This window comes from Triplophysa rosa, linkage group LG13 (genome assembly GCF_024868665.1).
Source record: "Triplophysa rosa linkage group LG13, Trosa_1v2, whole genome shotgun sequence".
Taxonomy (NCBI): domain Eukaryota; kingdom Metazoa; phylum Chordata; class Actinopteri; order Cypriniformes; family Nemacheilidae; genus Triplophysa; species Triplophysa rosa.
In genome coordinates this window covers 16,334,641-16,354,757 of record NC_079902.1, presented here as the reverse complement: position 1 = coordinate 16,354,757, position 20,117 = coordinate 16,334,641, and the positions used below count along the sequence as shown (strand labels likewise).

Genomic DNA, 20,117 nt, shown 5'->3' with positions numbered 1-20,117 from the left:
CATCATTTACTCACCATCATGTGATTCCAGACCTGTATGACTTTCTTTCTGCAGAGAACAAAAGAAGATATTTTGAAGAATGTTGGTAACCAAACAACATGGACCCCATTGTCTTTAATTGTTGGACACAAACCACTGAGACATTTCACAGATGATCTTCTTTTGTTTCAGGTTTTGAATGACATGAGGGTGAATAAATGATATGTATGTGTCATGATTCCGCCTCATCATGTCATGTCTTTCTTGGTCTTGTGGCAGCGTCATGGCAGAGCCTCCTGTTTTGTGTGGAGAGCAACATATTATTGTCGGTTACAACATGGCCCCGCCCCTCTCATTCTCTCGTTTAGCATCCCTTCAGTGTTTCATTGTCCACACCTGCCCATTGTTATCTTCCTTTGTTAGTCTCCCTATATTATGCCCTTGTGTCTTCTGTCCTGTGCTGAATCATTTTGCGTTGCCAGTGTTTATGGTCGTGTTTTGAAGCGTACCTTGTTGGATTACTCTCCCTTGTTGAATTCCTTGCCGTGTTTGGATGTCGTGTCATTATTTAGTCTTGCCGTTCTCTTTTATTTAGTAAGTCTAGTTTTTTCTGTTTTCTTGTTTTTCGCCCCATCGTGGGAAGAGTTTTCTTTTCACGTTTTTATATTAGTTGTGTTCTTGTTATACCCCCATCGTTGTTTTTTGTTTGTGTATACTAAAGTTTGAGTTTTTGTGAACTGCTGCCTGCGTTTGGGTTCTCTTCCCCCCGTTCCTGGTATGTATGTATGTATGTATGACAGATCCCTTTAAGATATTTCAAAAATGACCTAGATTTATAGTTTTATTTTCTTACTGTATGTCAATAATCATCAAATTTTTGCCTTCTGTTTTCTTTGCTAACATCTGATACAGATATTTTAATGAAACATAACTAAGACATAACGTCAATGCATCTCAGGAGCGTATGTAAGTGAGATTGCTGAAGGATAACGTTTTTCTCAAGGGAATCTTCACATTTTTTTACAGATTTGCCTGAACGAGGTCACGGTTGCCTGACAATTGGCCTCTTTCTGTGCATGATTAAAATAACAAGCACATTAGTGTCTTAATGTCCCAGCGGACACTGTTGCCTCAATTACCAGTAAGTGGAAGCTATATTTAACTAACAAGACAGACTCAGAAAATCATCACATCACTAAAACCAGGTGTAAAGGCAGTCCCAAACATTGTGATCGGATCACTAAAACCAAATATGGATGTAGTCAAAAACACATGTTGACCACATTGTTTTTGCAGTCTGTTCTGATGCGTCCTAGACTACTTATCTGTCAATCAATCATTCTGCTAAAACAAAGATTTATACTTTGCTGGTTGTATGATTGTTCAAAAGAAAATAACATTTTGATCAGAAAATTCTTTGATATGCTTGAAATCAACCCTTTTGTTTACTTTTTTAGGAGATACTTTCATCCTTACAGTACATGCCCACGCTCCCACTGGAGTGACCCGGGGCTAAGTGCCTTTGTTGAAGGGCAACAGCGACAGCTCATATATCGCTTGGTTTAAAGAAACATCTTTTCCCAAAATTAAAATTCAGTCTCACCCTGGTATAAAGCTGCGTGGTCTTCTTTATTTTTCTTTCTATACAGTCGTTTCTTTGACCTGCCATATAGTAACTTAATGAGTTCTAGTGACCCAGTTGTGGTACGAGGAAAGACTTAGCGGTCAGGCGAGCCTGAAACAGAGGTTTTTGTCTAAAATTCAAAACAATATGTGAGTCGCATATCTAACACGGTGCTGAGAAGCGTCATGCTGTCAAGCTGCGGTTTATCAGCAGGGGTTGAGCATCTTGTTAAAACAGGAGGAGAACAGGATATTGCAAAATACAGAAGTTGGAGAATACTAGCATGATACCAAAAAATAACACAAATAGGTGCATGTACTAAAGCTGCCTTGAAGAATTGTTGTGCACGGGCATCATGCCACTAACCTGAATGGCTGGAAGCAAAATCTGCCAGGAAGGATGAAGAAATTAAATCTAAACAGTTTAAGTACTTTACTCATAACATCCATAACCTGGCTGTATTGTTGCAATGTAATACAGATATTGAATACTAATGCAAACAGTGGATTTTATTTTTCTATTTATTCTAGCATATGTGACTTTTGATCATGTTTTGTAGCATATTAGTTTAGCATGTTGTTAGAGCTGATTCTTATTCCTACTAGGGCGGTGTATATTCGATACGAGACATATCACGATAGATAAGTTACAATACAATATATTGAATATATTTCTATACGATACATAATTGCAATATATTGCAATACCTTTCAAGTAAAAATGTAAAAAGCAAAAAGAGCTGAAAATACAATTTGCTGTGGACCATGGGTATTTTTTAACATCCCACCAATAGAATCCATCACATACCAGTAGACACCATTATAGTTTCAATTAAAACGAATGCAATTTCCATTACAACCATTAAATCTATAAAATGTTCTATTGTGTTTTGGGCAGAGTTCTTTTGTTTTTTTTCAGCAAGGTTGTTTTTGCTGCTCTTCAGTTTGATAGCGTTAATGTCAGTTTGTGCATTCTTTAGATTGTATTTTAGGAGATGGGATATTTCATTACTTGCAGTTATTGTTTGACAGCGGAGCACAAGGTACTACAAGGCAACCTAATAGTCTTGTGTTACCAGCAGCAAGACCCTCATTGTCCGTCAATTAGATGCTCCACATTGCGCATCACAATGAACACGTTTCATGCGTGCTCTAAACACGGATCATTAAAATCAAAGCGCACCGACGCGTCGGCTCTGGAAGCTGGAGTGCCATGCTCGCTCCCGCTTGAGACAGTGGGCGTATGTACTGTATATGACGTTAAAACGTGATTTTAATAAATGTATCGATAGTAGAGGTTGGACTATTGATACACTATCATGAACAAAAATATTGCGATAGTTTGCTGTATCGATATTTTTGCACAGCCCTAATTCCTACTAAAATCCCCTTTTGTGTGAGGATCAGGGCTTAGAATATCATCATTTACCAATGTGAAGGTATACAGGGTTTGTTATTTAGTAAAATATTGTTGAAAAGCACTGTATATACAGTATAATCCTTATTGTTTTCTCTTATTCCCTGGGTTTTGACAATGCTCTTGAGTGGCATGATGCAGCTGGCAGGAAATAATGCAGTTGTGAGTCCCTGCTGCATGCTGGGACACCGAAAGTAATTGAAACACCAGGTTTCTCTCCCTCTCAATCCTCTCTGTGTGCTGGCACAATATGCCTGACTCGAAAACAATTCCACACCATATGGTCAAGTGGCTAAACTACTCGCTTTATATTTTATTTATCAGCTTCTGAAAATGTGATTCCTGTTAACAGATAAAATTTCGTCCCATGAGTTTCTCCATGTAAATGCAGGGCAATGGTTGGAGATATTGATTCAGATCTAGCTTCCTGTCAAATCTCTGTTTTGATTATCAGCGGTTGTCCAGTTTGGTTTATGCTGGAGGGTGTCGGTTTTGGAGGCAACAGAGAGCATAAGTTTCAACCATAAGCACTTGTAAACATTTGTGCGTTGTACCATTAAAAGTAACCCCATTGTTTTTGGTGTTGTGATCTCAGGGATGTTCTGTCTAAGTTTTGACCATGTGTCTGTGCCCTGTGGTGGGCTGTCATTTGCTGTGTTGGCAGGGTACGGCTGGAGGCCTTTTCTGACAACAGCGGGAAGCTCCAGCTGTCACTGCAGGAGATCATCGAATGGCTGACAACTAAAGATGAGGAGCTGTCCGAGCAGCTGCCCATAGGGGGCGACGTCGGGGCAGTGCAACACCAGCGAGAGTTCCACCAGGTGTGGTTAACACAAATGCACAACACACACATTTGTTTTTTATGTTAGAGGTCTCCTCAGACGAGCACTTTCAACAAGTTGGTATGATTTATTAGGGTCTTCATGAAATGTCTGGAACATATTTTGCTTAAAAACACTCAATGGCTGTGTAAACAAAACCCTTCTTGTCTCGTCAAAAACAGCTATGCTCACAGCAACCCGTTGTGGTGCATGTCTCTTTAAATGATAATGAGTTACAGTGCATCCCACCCCCTTTCTGTCCGGCGTGTCAACACAACACACGTGTAGTGGCAATGGTTTAGTTAAATGATATTTCCTGAATTCCTCTGCGGTTAGTTTCATCTTAAACGTCTCAAATCATTCGTCCGGAGACAAAAACATCAGTCACAGCAAACAGCGCATCCTAATGCGCTTACGTTGTGCGTGTATGCTTACCTAAAATCCATGGAATCCACTGCAGATCTCAGCGGAATTACATGGATTTTAGCGCTTGTCATTGACAAGTTATAACGTTACACACACAACGTGAGAGCTAGTTTGCTGTGACAGATTTTTCAGCCTAAGCACGAATGATTTGAGACGTTTAAAACGAAACTAACCCCAGTGTTCGCCCCTGTTCATTAGCAAAACAAACAGCTTGCCGCAGCTAAACATATTAACGCACATAATGTATTAACATACATACAGCTAAACTCCAAGTGCCCATTTGCACTTATATACAGTAAGTTTAACACTGGCTTTGAATGTTCTATTTAGCCCGTGACTGACTTAGCTCCATTCGCTATCATATGCTACCGTTATCTTCCTATATATGCGGTACATTTACAATTTTGGAGTGGTCTCTTAACTTTGGTACAGTATAAGTGTTGTACACAGACACAGTCACTCATAGCTTTTTCTGCTTCCTTTTTTAGGAATACAGTTAATCTTGTCATCTATCACAATAGCAGAATCAGTTCAATATTAAAGACTGCAATGTGGCAGCAGGAGTGCAGACAGAATGACATTAAAGATTCGAGCCCACCCACCTGTAAGCTAATAAAGAACCTCTGAATCTATTATCAGATGCAAAAAGAGATCTGAATCAAACATGTTAATAAGAAATGTAAACCCCCCACTGTTCTTAACCCACACTGAACCTCACTAAAAATACAACAAAAGGTACGATGACGTCAACACATAAATACATACACAATAAGTGGTTTAAGATTTTTTTTATAATCACACCTACCGCACAGTTAAATATCTGCTTAGACATTATTGTCAGGATTCAGGATTTTTTCCACGAAACAAACACACTCTGAGATAAACACACACCTTGTATTTGGTCCTCTACTGCAAGATGCTCTTAGCACCAATTTCCAGTGCTGTCAACTTGAGAGATACGGAGAAAGAGTACAATTGAGAAGGTTGAGGAAAGATAGAAGGAAAGAGTGAGAAAGAGAGGGAGAGCGAGCTATTCATACTGTACCTGTTTGACACGATGTGAAATCAGCCGCCCAGTTACCAGGCCTGTATTTCACTGTTACTTCTCTGGCATTCACATGTGTCATCATTCGCTTCTTTGTTGCTTCCTTTTCACATGCGAACTGTTTTTGAATGTGTAATTTCTGACATTGCGACGGTTAAGTTATTATAACCATAGCAATGCTTTGACATCTTATGCAAGAAAAATGAATGCTGTTTAGTATTAGCTGCTAAATGAGTTCAGTAAATGACAGCGACTTTTGTTTGTGCTTGTTAAGATTCTGCTTTAATACAACATGCTCCTAAAAACTCTTGGCTGGAGAGAGCATCTATAGTGAAGAGAAACAGTATTATAATCTGTTTGTGAGTCAAGACACATACCCCCATCTCTGGGATTTACAGTACTTGCATCACACTAAAGAGATTTTCATTGTCATTGTTCAGTACATGGTTTAGTATCTGAAGAAAATTGCAGAGGACATCCAATTTAATTTTTCGATTGAAATAAACAAAATACTGTTATTGAGCCAGTACATAACCATTGTGTTTATAAAAATGCATTTTTGCCACCATACCTTGCCTACAATCGTAATTTTGCATTGAGAGGTGTTTAATTCACAAGTTGTTGTGTGATGCTGTGTCACACTTATAATAACTGCAGTAAAAGAAGAGAAGTGACTACTCATTTTAGCTGGGGTCTGTATGTGAATGTAATTTGCATGCATATGCAACATATGTACTGTACATGCATGCACCACACTAAACCATCCTTATCATTCCATCAGTCACAAACTGTGCTTTTATCCTCCATTTCACCTTCACTGTCTAATATATCCATGTTTCTAATTGAACTACATGGCCATAAAACTTCTCAGACAAAGCGGTGAGCAAATTCGCATATGCGGGCTCTGCAGAGAATTACAGCCTTTTAAGAGATTTAAATTATTGATCAAGTGGATTATGTCTGCTGTTAAACCAGGCTCTTTTAAGTTCATCATTTATTATTTAAGTGTGTATAGTCTGACAGTTTTGTATACTGTTGTTTATGCACTGTTTGGCATGCATACTGTGTGTGCATATGGAAACTTATCGTAACTCTACTTGTGAGTTTGAATGGTTTCCGTAAACCTAACACTAAGAAGATACCACCAATAGGTTTTAGTGTCTTTTGGGGAATAAAGAGAACGAAATGGAATCACTTCCTGCAGCTTTTACTTCAAATGTACTGCATATTTGATACATAATTGATCTTGCGTTCTGATTTTCATCCGCATACCCAAAGACAGAGCTCTCAAGTAAGAAGTTTAGTTGCTATAAAAGTTTTACATTGGGTGAAATGAAAGACAATTCAAGTCTCGGTTATTATACAGAATAGCGAGACACTGGCAATAGGACGTGCTTTCCACTGAAACCCTTTATACTTTTGGCAGCGCTTGAGCGATTTCAGTTAAGTTTAGAGCTCCTCGGTAGCTAATTCAATTTATAGAAGGTGGGTTTCAAGGGGATGAACAGTTTTACTGGGTGGGGGGTAATATTGAGAGCTAAACATCCACGAATTTCCAACCAGCATGTATAGTGTTGCATAGCATGTGGGTAGTATTAAAGATAAAATAAACATGAATCTTTTTATGCTGTACGAGGATTGAACTGTTGGCTCATCTAAATAAATAACTTTAGGGGAATGGGTAACATTTCCTTGAGATTTAAAATGGCAAGATGAATGGATGAAGTTGTCAGTAACTATTAAGGATTGGTTAAAAGCTGGAAGTGGTGCTAGTTATATGGAATATGCTGCATGATGGATGTGTGCTTAGCTCATGACTGGTTTGAGCTGCATATCAATGCATTAAAGGTTAAATTATTCATAGTTTAATCAAATCAATTAAAATTAATTTAGAATGCAAATAGCTGTTTTGCATGACATTTGTGCTTTTCTATAATATTTGATTAATGTGTATCAAAATGTCTTCTTTAAAGCAGAATTAAAACATGATGTCATATGAAATGTCATCAGGAATATGGGTACAATGTTACCGGAGTAGTTAATGGATGCACAGCTATACACAGTCTGTGCACTAGTTTAGATTTATGTGTGTCAAAAAGTGTGATGTTTGATCGTGTTGGCATGCGGCACTAGTTAACATCTGGTCTTCTGTGCAGGCTTTCATGGAAGATGTCAAATCCAGAGGGCCATACATCTACTCAGTGTTGGAGTCTGCGCAGACCTTTCTGGCACAGCACCCTTTCCAAGAGCCAGAGGAAACACTGCCTGATGGCAAAGGTTTGTTCCCTAATGCAACTTCTGTGGAATATCTAATCATGGACCATTTACTGTAGATACTTCGATCGATTAAACTTAAAGGTCCAATGTATGCAATTTAGCACCATCTAGCGGTGAGGTGGTGAATTGCAACCAATGGCTCACTTCACCCCTCCCTTTCAAAGCACTACGGTGGCTGACACAGGACTAAGATGTCATCACATTTTCGCTTCTTTGCTGGTAGAGGTAACGTATTTACGAAACATGCTCTGTAGAGGAGTTTGTCTGTTTAGAAACAGTAGGCTACTGTAGAAACAACTTGGCAAATTCTATGCCAGGGGACCCGCGGTGTATGTAGATAGAAATAGCTCATTCTGAGTAAGAAAACATAATGCTTCATTATGTAAGTTCTTTATACACCTCTGAAGACATAGTTATGTATATTATATTCCATTTCAGTCAATATAAATTTTAGAAAAATTACACACTGGACCTTTAACGGTGCACAGATATTACACACATTTGATCCACCTTAACTCTTATGGGCTCTCAACCCTGTGTCAGCATCCACACGATGCATTTGTATCATATGGAGAGGTAAATAATTGAAAAATCAGAGCTATTGTTTCACACTGTTGGCTCATAGCCGTCTTCTCTTAATCTCCATCGCAGAGCTTTCCCCTCGCCGGCGAATCCTCAACGTCAGTCGCTCCGTGTGGAAGCAGGCCAACGTGGCCAGTGACCTGTGGGAGAAACTGACAGCGCGTTGTGTGGACCGACACCGGCACATGGAGCGAACCCTGGAGAGGCTGCTGCAGATCCAGGCTGCCATGGAAGAGCTGGCAGCGGCACTGGAGCAGGCAGAGGGTGTGAGAGATGCTTGGGAGCCTGTGGGTGACCTGTTCATTGATTCGCTGCAGGACCATATAGATGCCACCAAGGTATTATGGGAATCTGGGACTATTTAAACCTGGTGTTTGGTGATCCAATCACAAGTGGTCAACTTTAAACAGATCTGGTTTTATAATCTGTGTCAAATGCGTTAGCATGCAATCTGCTTGATGTATAATAGTTGATTGACAGATGAGGCGGTCCATTACTGTTGTATGGGACGAATCTCTGAACTTGGCATTGTTTTACCAGTTGAGCTACAGAAAAGCCTTCACAGAGCTTGTAGGTTGGTCTTATGTGCCTTTAAATCACAGGGCATTAAATCCCATAGCTAAACTTGCTTTTATTATAAATCTTTGCAGACCCTTTGTTCAAGTAACCACAATGCAATGCATCAGATTTATTTTTGGGAACAGCCAATGAAAACATCAAGGCTCAGTAGTGCTGTATATTTATTTCTACATTATAGAGGATAGGTGGGAATATTTAGGAAAAGAAAAAACGTCTGGATTTGATGTATTTACTCAATTTGGCTTTAAATGTGCTGCTTTAAACAACTTGCTTGTGTTATAGCTAAGCTGTAAGGTTCTGTTGCTGGTTTAATGTGCTACGTATATTCAAAACATCTTTTTCAGCTCATATATCAATGCATCGTGTGAGGTGTGCTGATGGATTTTGATAGAGTTCTGCATGCTTGGTTTTCATGGGTTATTGGGTGAGTTTTTGATTTATTAGTGGACCGAACACCTTGTTGAGTTATTAATGGACCTCATGCGTATTACTGACTTTTAGATTTTCAGCCAAATTCTAATGGGGACATCGACAGGGCAATAGTGTGCTTATGACATAAAGGCCTCTTTTTATTTCCTCTGCAGGGTTTAAGCACCTTTTTATACTTGTTAAGAATTAAATCATTGTACTGTGATGTAAATGTGTGAAGTAATTTACTCCTAATGCGAATACTGTCTTTTTATATTTTCAACCTTTTTTCAAATATGCCATTTCATTTCTTCACAGTCACACTGACCCTTTCATTTGTGCGAACTTTAATAGCATCCAGTAGCGTTTGCTAGTTGCTCTCTTGATCTCATCTGTACAATTTCCATCCCATGTGTTTAAAGAGTACATAATGTGAGATCATGAAAATTACATTTCATGCAGTGTGTAATGTTGCCGTGTTTGAAAGTAAGCAGTCTGCCAAATTGTAAATCTGAAGGTGAATGAATAACAAAGTTATTGGCTTGGAAAAAAGGGAGTCGACTCTGAATCACGCAAACGAGTCGTCTCTTGTCCGAGTTGCGAACCACCGCGGATTTACGTCACTACATATAGTCCCCGCCTACGTTTTGCTAGGACTGCCCGTGAAAACTTCACTCCTCTCCCCCAAACACTGTAGCTCGTGAGCCTCATTCGCGGTAGACCAATCACAGCAGACTAAACCATGTGACCAATCACATCAGACTAGGCTAGCGGAAAGGAGGGGATTAGACAGATGAATTGCGGAACGAATCATTTGAGAGTCAGTCAAGAAGTAAGGTAAGAATAACTACCTATTATTAAGAAATAATAGTGTTTTTACACCTTCTATGTACATAAACTTGTCGTTGGACACTCCATAAACCAAAGTAGGACCTCAAAAATTCCTAGTTATGTACTCTTTAATGGTTTTCTTTCAGGTCCAATGTGATCATAGAGATTGTTGCTGTAACAGTGAACGCTTTGATAGATGAAGAAACTTAATGTTTACCCTGTAACCTACTTTGCTATTCCCAGGAGTTTAGAAAAACTCATCTTGCTCACGTGTCCCCTCGTAATCTTTCATTGAGCATGTACAGAGCCTGACTCCCTCAGCTGCAGGTCTATTTATTGACAATATGATCATGGTTGTTTCCGTGGAGATAAGTAATGCTATTATAGATATGGAGCAGTTTGCTAGGGATCCATTTATTTGTGCATCAGTGAGTCAGGCAGATATTCTGTCCTGGCATTCAGGTCGAAACAAACAAGCACTTTCTTTAGGTCTGAAAATAGTATTTCTGTTCTTCTGTCAGTGTAAACATGTCTTTGAAGATAATAAGATGTTTCTGATTGTGGAGTAAGATTGTGCCGGATTGTGCAAAGAAACAGCTTGATTCAAAATTGTACCCAAACATGATTTTTGCCAATTTTGACAGTGTTATTGTGTCTGTAATTTGGTATTGTGTCAAACATTTGGAAAAGTCTTCTTTAAATCATTAGAACCAAAATACCATGTGTGAACTTGTTCAGTTTGATTAACTGTTGATGAACGCAGCATGAAAAGATGGTTGTTTTTAACACATCAGATGTTTGTATCCCCCTTAAAATAGAAACTTGGCAATTTTTCAATGGAAAGGTTGCAATATACCCAGAAAAGTTGTGACATCAGCTGTGTTATAATTTGTTGATTTCTACAGTAAGTAGCCATTCACACAGCATCTTTGTTTACCGAAGGCTCGTTTGCAGCAAAGAGACCATTTCAAAATCATTTTCAGTTTTATTGAATTTACTATTTATGGGTATGTGTTTAGGTATAATGATCATTTTTGTTTCATTCTATGAACTACTAACAATATTTCTCCCACATTTCAAATTTTAAAAAATGTTTTTGCAGAAAAGGAAAACTGGAGAAACGGTTCAAAATAACAGAAAAGATTCTCTGTATTTTCTTAGACCACTAATATTTGTACATGTATTTCGGAAAAGTTCAAAAAGTATTTTCAAATTTTTTACCCAATTTGTGGAAGTTCCACCAAAATCATTGTCCGCCTAAAGCTCTGTGTTGATGCAATACGCTGCGCTTGATCTCAAGCTGAAGCAGGACTCGCTGAACTGACATGTTCAAGCTCTGCGCTGACAGGAGGTGGAGCATTTATGAACATTTCTCCTGCTGTCAGAACATGGCACGTCATGCAGACTTTCGGCATTTCATTAGTTTTCCTGGCTGCATGTCAAGTACCAACGGAACAGAGCGAAAGTTCAGGGCTTATGTTATGTCAGAATGCGCCGGGGTTGACCTTCTCTCTCGTTTTCTCTTTCTGTCGTAGCTATTTAAGGATGAGCTCACCCAGGTGAAGGAAGGAATGAAACATATAAATGACCTAGCTCACCAGTTGGCCATATCAGACGTGCACTTGTCCATGGAGAATGCCAGAGTCCTGGAGCACCTCAACAACAGATGGAAACTTCTTCAGGTATTGAATACACACCAGTAACCTCATCCTTACCTGCACAGCATTCCTAATGGACCCCTACGGAGACCATACAGACGCCAATGCCAATGCTCGCTGAATCTGTGCATATGCCCAATGAAATATGGTGCTCAGGAGATGGAATATAATGGTTTGGTCGTGCCTGGCTGCGAGCAGTGATGGCTCTATTATCATCGGTCACGGGGAGTGGCTTTTGTCTACATGCTCATGGGAAAACAAAGGGCTTTCCAGCGAGAAAAAAGAAGGATGTAAAATGAAATTGGGTGTTTCGATTGCATCTGTTTGTTTTATGTCCGAGATGAGCTTAAGGGAGCCAAAGAGGTGCAGAGGAAATGAGAAGCATATTCTGTGAGTGTGGGAATCCAGTATTTGAAATACACTTGTGCAGTCTGTGTGTTGTTAAAAATGTGATGGAAGACACATGGGACAGATGTATTTGAGCTTGTCTGTTGTGGTATGCAGGTGATGAGAATGATACTTATTATGCCTTACATGTGTTCATGAAGGTTCTCAATTGATTCAATTTATTTAATCAAATTGATTACATGCTGAAGAATTAATCAAATGAAGTATAAATTAATGCATATGTCTTCCCCTCATTATGTGCGGTGAAAATAATTCATTACATTATTGTGGGAAACCAGGATTGGCAGTAGGCATCACATATATTTTAGAGCTCTGCATAACTAGAACGTTGTACACTGAATATTGATTGATTATAAAAAAATATATTTGTTATAAAGAAATGTCATGATTTTTAGTTGTTTTAGCCTATTTTATTGCTTGTAGGGCTTATTTTAAACCACCTTTAAGTCATCTTGAGGCCTCCTAGTGGGTCCTGGCCCTTGGTTGAGAACAGTATTTTTGTTAGTGTATTGTTAGTTTTATTCAAGCCTATTACTATCCAGATGGGTTTCCCAAACTGTGAAAGTACCCTTCCAAACAGTAAATATTTTTTCTGTGCACGCTCTGGCCTCACACACAGAGACTACAGTCACACAAAGTCTAGTATATTAATTGATCAAATATTGTACAATATTATGTTTGACATCGTCGCTGTCCTTTTGAAACCTCAGATGTCCAAATTTGCTGTTTTTCAGGAAATGGAAAAAATCACTGTATCTTTTAAATGATTTAATAATACTGTGTTGTCAAAGTTGACAAGCACTTTTGAATACTTTTTCTTGGTTAGATATTTGCAAAACCCAGTGACAAACATGAAGGGTGACTAATAACAATGATTTATGGCAAAAACAATTATCACGAAATATGGAAATACAAGGTTAGGAGGACAGCAGGGATATGCTATTTAAAAACACCCTTATGTCAAACAGACCAGTGTGCATAAAGTAACACACATAACATATAATGGTTGAACTTTTCATTTTTGATACCCTTACTTTTGTACTTTTTTAATTAGTCTTCTAAAGTAATTTTAATCGACATACACAGGCAGTACTGCTCATCACAAATGTCTGCTCATCTCTACACAGCATTTTCTGAAAATCAGTGCTCTTCTAGTCATTTAAATAACACCAGTCTGTATTGTCACATGTGTTCTTCAGAAGCTATTTGAGGGCAACAAGCATGTATCTGTAGCAAAACTTAATTATCTTCATTACTATGTGATGTAATTCTGCCTGAAACTGTTTCTCTCTCTCTCTCATTCACATATAGGGCTCTATTGAAGAACGTCTAAAGCAATTGCAAGATGCCCACAGAGATTTTGGCCCCGGATCACAGCATTTTCTTTCCAGTAAGCATGGCAACTCATTTGAAGCTGTACAGTCTCCCACTGGAATGTGATGCTGGGCATGAAATGAGGGCTGGTCTGGGAGTGTTGAGAACACCTGAGAGGGACTGCCAGCAGCCGTGTGGGCTTGGCTACCCAGAAGCAGCGTTCTTGAGTGGGCAGGGTGGGCCGTACCTTAATTCAATCTTGCTGTCATCCTGACACCTGGACTGTAGAATACTGCAGGAGTAAAAGAGATTCCCCTTATGTTGTCCAGAGCCATTGAGAGAGAGAGTTCTGCCAACGGAAGTCCAAAACGCTGGAGCGTCACGTGATTCATGGAGCCTTCAGATAGTTAGGAAGGTTATGTTTTCTCTTTAAATGCTTTATTTCTTTCATTTTTGTATTCATTAAATGGTTTTCGTCTTTAAATGGGTTATACGTTTACCTCAGTTTTGGTCTGTTTAGTCGCAGCTCCATGCGTAACTAACTTCCGGGAACTATTGAGAGCCCATGTCACGTGATTCATGGAGCCTTCAGATAGTTACAGGAAGTTATGTTTTCTCTTTAAATGCTTTATTTCTTTCCTTTTTTGTTCATTAAATGGCTTTCGTCTTTAAATGGGTTAAAAGTTGACCTCAGTTGGTCTGTTTAGTCGCAGCTCCATGCGTTACTAATAACTTCCGGGAACTATTGAAACAGTGAAAAAACTGTTCCATTGGAGTCAACGGAGAAGACGCGACTCTCTCTATCAATGGCTCTGATGTTTTCCTGGTAAAGAGAGGTGGATCTCAAAATCACTTTATATTAGTGCTGCAGTAGATTGTAAAGTTGTGTGAAGACACAAGAAAAGTCCTGTTTGAAGATACTGATGAAAAGATCCATTTAGCAGGCAGTTCACCTTCAGTTTGAGCTTTGAGGGTTCCAGCCCTGTATATGAATTTGAAATGTGGCTTAGAGGACCATTTTACGCAAGAGATTGCCAAGGTAAATTTTGCCTGACTAACAATTTTTTAATCTATTTTATATTTTAGTCAATAGATATAATGTGGGGTCCAAAGGTCTGAGACCATTAGTGGAAGTGCATTTTCTAATTTAAGACACACTTATTAAATTACCATGTCAACATAATAGTTTGAGTGGTTATTTTCTTGTTTTGTCCTCTTTTTTCTGACAGTACGTACTGGTATTGACTCCACAAGCTTGAGCTGAACATCCATTTTATTAAAACATGATGTTCCAGAAAAGGAAATCGGACTTTTTGTACAAGAGATAACGTGATCAGTGACCTAGAAATAGTGCAACAATTTAACTCCACTAATCTTTTTGTTTATTTCCGGGTTTAAATAGATTTTAAAATCGGGATTTTCATTACGGTCTCATACATTTGGCACCCCATAACATATCAGTAATGGTGGCATGTTTGGTTGCGCTTCATTTTGTGACTTCACTGGAACAGAGAGCGAGACAGAATGAAAAATATAAAAGATGAGCTGCTTCGGTCTGCCACCGATGAGACGGAAAGCAAATACTTAATGTATCACATGGTAACATTTTCTGATGACTAGTAAGGGCTTCGGATTAGTTTACTGCGGTACATGGGATGTAAAGATGATGAAACACAGTGAGAATCACTTATTGTATATTATTCACAGATTTGATGATTTGTATATCAGAAGGCAGTAGCATGTGACCTCAGGGTTGCACATAAAAGGGCTCCACTCTAATATTCTAAACACCTTTGAGGTGCTTTTGTTTTATAGCTTAAACTGTGTACTTGAGAGACCCTGAACTGTGCCATTTAAAATGTGGAAAATAGCTTTTCATGCTTGACATGTTTGTTCTGATTGATTTTGTCCTCTTTTTTATTTGTAACTCCAGGCTCCGTGCAGATACCTTGGGAACGTGCCATATCCCCAAACAAAGTGCCATACTACATCAAGTAAGTCCAGTGTTTAAGCATGAGCAGTCTATGAGCATCAGAAGCAAGACTGACATTGTGAAACCGTGTGATGGAGATGTCAGATTACCAGGTAGAGCAAACTCGATTATTGCTCGATTGTTGCTTTGTGATAAAAAAAAAACAGGGTCTCAACCACAACATTTGTGTGTGTTGCAACAAAATTGTTGAATAGGAAGGGCAGAAGTTGCCATCCTCAGTTACCGAGGTGTAAAAATACTGAGAAATACTACAGTTTTCAAGTCACAGATCAATACGCATGCCAGCCCAGGTAATGATGAATGAGCGAATGGCTGGCAAACTTCTTGCATCAGGCCTTCTCACTTATTTATTTGTTCCTATCATTTATTCATCTGATATCTTTATTTCATGGCTCCTGCCGTCTGCTGCTGGTGCTGTAGAGGCTGCAGAGGGCAGGCAGATACGAAGACAGGTGGTTATTTTATCTAAAGTATTCGTATGTGTACAAAATGAAAGACTCACTCCGCAGTTGTTGACGAAACAGAAACATTGGATGCAAACTGTTTAACTTATTTAACATTTGCTACATACAGTACAGTATAGGGAAATAAATATTAGCAAGCAGAAGCATTTGTTAAAGGAACAGTTCACCCAAAAATTCTGTCTTCATTTTACTCACCCTCAAATTGTTTCAAATCTGTATACATTTCTTTGTTCTGTTGAACACAGAGAAAGATATTTTTAAGATGCTTGTAACCAAACAGTTCTTGACCACCATTGTAGGAAAATTTGCTTTATAAATTTCTTTGTTCTGTTAAACACGAAAGAAGATATTTTGAAGAATATTGGAAAGCAAACAGTTCTGGGGCACTTTTGGCTGCCATTGTAATTGTTCCTACTATGGTAGTAAGTGGTGGCCAAGAACTGTTTGGTTACTAGCATTCTTCCAAATATCTTGCTCTGTGTTCATCAAAACAAACACATTTACTGTATACAGATTTGGAACAACTTGAGGGTGAGTGAATGCAGACAGAATTTTTATTTTTGGGTGAACTGTCCCTTTAATATATGTCAGTTGTAGAAAGTCAAAATAATCTCAATGTTTGCAGAACAGGATTAAGAACTCTGAATAAAAGTGACAACTTTATTTAGCTGCAATGTGTACGTGGTCTGAAATTCCCTCAGGTTTCTCTTCCCTCTGCTCTCTTGCATCTCATTCTGTTTCTCTATTTTCGGCTTCCCTAATACGTGCGTTTTTTTAACTGTCTTTATAGCCATCATGCTCAGACAACCTGCTGGGACCATCCAAAGATGACTGAATTATACCAAGCTTTGGGTAAGGCAATTAAACACAATTAAACTCTAGGCGTTCTTTGTGTCTTCTTCCCATTAGGGAAGCTTGCCGCGGACACACACAAGAACACGTATACCGAACACAAGACGGTCTCACGCTGAGCTCTATTACTTTACCTAGACCTCTAATTACAGCCCAATATTTCATCTCACCCCGGAGGTGTAGACGGGCGACTCTCTTGTTAACCCAAGGGCAGCTGTGCCAACCATATGATTGCCTTGCCAGCTTTTATTTAATAATGATTAAAGGCCGTTTTTCTGCCTGTATTAATTTGATATGACACTGCTTGTCCAAACATTTAGAGTTGGCACCAAACCCCACCAAAGTGACACATTGTTTCTCTTCCTTCTCTTTCACAGCCGACCTGAACAACATCAAGTTCTCGGCATATCGGACGGCTATGAAGCTGCGGCATGTGCAGAAGGCTTTAAGATGTACGTACAGAGAAGCACATCTTGCTGAAAGTCACGCCGGTTTGCCCTTTTCCTTTCCTACTCTCTGAGCGCATAAATCATTGATTATTCGCGGACGCTGTCGGCCCCTCTGTGCGCCTCTGTTCTGTGGTTTTCATTATAGCCCAGTGATTTTCATGCAGCTTAATTAAGCCTAATAATTGGTGTGATTGTACTTCTTCGGGGGAGATCTTTAAAAAGTCCAGATGAGGAATTAACCGCTGGTTCCTCGTGACGTGCTTTGAGGGGGAGGTTTATCTGCCACTGCATAGACAGGAGCTTTCCCATCTTTCCTTCAACTAAAATCCCTTAAGGCAGGTCAGTTATCTCAACAGCTGTCTTGGCGATGCCCTGGGCAACTGTTTTCGAGGAAACAGGCATACATGTATAGCTCCTGTCCACTGTTAACGGGTAAAGACATCTCTATCACTGTTAGTATTACGCCTCACATGCATGAAATATTAGATTAATTAGATGTATAGGGGGTACATAAATTGGGGTAGTTTTGCTCATATCAAAAAACATTTTCAGGTCTGTCAGGTTAAATAAAATTCTACATTGTAGATGAAAAAATGTGACCCAGTCTGTGAAAACCAAGTCCTAAAATCCAATTTTGAGATAACAAGCATCAAAGTTTGATTTTAACCAATAATTTCACTGTGAATTTAATCTTTGACATGGCATTACTCAGTCGATATTAAAGAAATCAAGGTTATATTTTATATCTGTACAGAATGTTCTTTACATTATTTACTGTAGGATGATTTTAAAGTAAGTAGAAAATAGTAAATCACAAAAAAATGACTTTAGGTGGGCTTTCACAAGAAAGGTTTCAAATTTGAGTGATGCCTTCATTGGCTTTTTTAAATGATAGGTGGTATGTCCAGTTGTATAGCTGCTAATGACGGTTTCATCAGACGTATGAGCCTGGCCAGACGTTAACTTCCGGTCTGTATTTGGTAATAACAATTTATTTTAGATTTAATGTATATTAAACTAATTTATATGAAACTTTTGTAGTATATTAATTGTATTAAATTAAAGCTACTCAACACTTATAGATTCTTTGCGGAGGTCCACCGGAAGTTAAGTTTGGGCCACATAACGTTTGTTTATGTTGTTGAACCGTCTATATTAAGGGTCTTCAATGTTTTTCGGGGCAAGGACCTCTAGAGATGAGAGATGCATGGAGCAGGGACCCCCTTATACTAAATGTGTAAACAGAGCTATTTAAATAGAAACAACCCTTATTGTCACAGCAATATTATGTTAAGACATTACATTGCATGTTATTGTTGCACATACATACTTTTCTGTGTATAATTTTTATTGATAATAGATTGTTTGATTTTGCAGCATCATACATTTTAATTTTACTGTGAGATGGACAATTAAACATTTATTTGAACCTTAGTTTTTATTAAGGCTTCAATGAGATGACTGGCTGTGGTTAATGGCACAAAGACTATTCTAGTGGAGGTAGGGGCAGTGTTGGGTAAGTTACTCTGAAAAAGTAATTAATTACTAGTTACTAATTACACATTCGATAATGTAATTAGATTACTGTACAAGTTACTCTCTTCAAAAAGTATTTAGTTACTTATTACTAATTACTTTCTATATCCTACATCAACCTTGATGAGTTAAGTGATTCAAGGATAGAAATGAAACGGCTCTTTTAATTCATTCAAATAAATAATATAAAACTACATAAAGTATTATTATTAATTACAAATGTTAGAATTGTTCATTAAAGCACAGATTTTAAAGTTAGACTTTGAATTTTGATGTAAATTCCTCTTCTGCACACACACGTTACACAAAGTATTTAGTTTAATTACATCAGAAGTAACTGTAATTAAATTACAGAAAAATAAGAGTAATCCCTTACTTTACTTTTTCCAAGGGAAAAGTAATTAAATTACAGTAACTAATTACTTAGTAACTAGTTACACCCAACACTGGTTAGGGGTTGTCCGTGGCTACGAAAGAAATCAGTGCAGATGTTATTCAGTCTGTTGTAATATCAATTTGTTTGATTTTAAGTGTCAATTGTTTTATTAAGTGTCATTCTTTTTTTCTTCCGCTTCTCTGTGTGTTGCAGAACACACCGCTATTTTATAATTCTGAGCTCCGTTGTCTTTCTCATGGATCAGCATTGTCGCGGCTGTTACACGAAAATTCACGAAAGTTTTTTCTGCAGAGCATCATATCAGACTAAGGAGAGCAACATGCAACGAGTCCGCGTTATTTTTGGGGCAGCTTGTTTGACGTGCACCATCAGTACTACACGGTGCGCGTTTCATTGATTTTAAACACGTATGATTGTTTTATCAGAGTTTACAATGCAGAAGCGGTGTGGTGTCATTTGGCTGTCAAATTAGCGCTTTACAGCTTTGACAAATTTGAACAGAAGTTCAGACATATATGAGAATGCACTTTATTTGCACGCAACTCCTTTCATGCGTCTGAACTTATCTGAAGGGAGACAGAGAATGCACTGATTCTAACCCTACCGGTTTTTTATGATGCAGATGTAACGTTTCTTCTATTGCTTCTGCTGCCTGAATGGATGTTTTTGTCCGCACGCAGGTTAAAATTGCAATGCGCGGGAGCTTCAATGAGTCCGCGCGGCCGCGCAAATGCTTAGTTCCACCCCCGGTTGAAGACCCATGGTCTATATGCAATGTCTCCCATTTATTTTTCAACAAATTGCATACAGTATGTCCTCCCCTTTCACAGCCTTTACCCCTCCTCAGTCTGTACATGCAACGTGAATATGTGCATTTTATTTAAAAAAAAAACGGTAGGCATGTGAATCCATGAAGAGCACATGTACACTGTAAAACTTTGCTGTAATTTCGCAGCTGGTTTGCCAGTAACTTACTATACATTGAATGTACAATTTTGTTTTAAGCATAAACTTACCTAGTTTATATATTTTTCTTTCATAAAACAAGACTAAATATC

At 38.5% G+C, this 20,117-nt stretch overlaps 1 protein-coding gene across 7 annotated transcripts in view; it reads left to right on the top strand.

The window, feature by feature from the left end:
• Window positions 1–20,117, top strand: part of drp2 (dystrophin related protein 2) — a 126,530-nt gene that overhangs the window by 78,885 nt on the left and 27,528 nt on the right. For 5 of the 7 annotated variants that reach the window (XM_057349537.1, XM_057349538.1, XM_057349541.1 and 2 more), the window contains 8 exons: window positions 3,684–3,840; window positions 7,468–7,588; window positions 8,240–8,508; window positions 11,524–11,670; window positions 13,366–13,444; window positions 15,302–15,362; window positions 16,616–16,677; window positions 17,055–17,168. In XM_057349537.1, coding sequence (XP_057205520.1) covers window positions 3,684–3,840; window positions 7,468–7,588; window positions 8,240–8,508; window positions 11,524–11,670; window positions 13,366–13,444; window positions 15,302–15,362; window positions 16,616–16,677; window positions 17,055–17,168 — 1,010 coding nt within the window. The remainder of the gene's footprint in view (window positions 1–3,683; window positions 3,841–7,467; window positions 7,589–8,239; window positions 8,509–11,523; window positions 11,671–13,365; window positions 13,445–15,301; window positions 15,363–16,615; window positions 16,678–17,054; window positions 17,169–20,117) is intronic. The other 2 variants (XM_057349539.1, XM_057349540.1) reach the window with 1 other exon arrangement.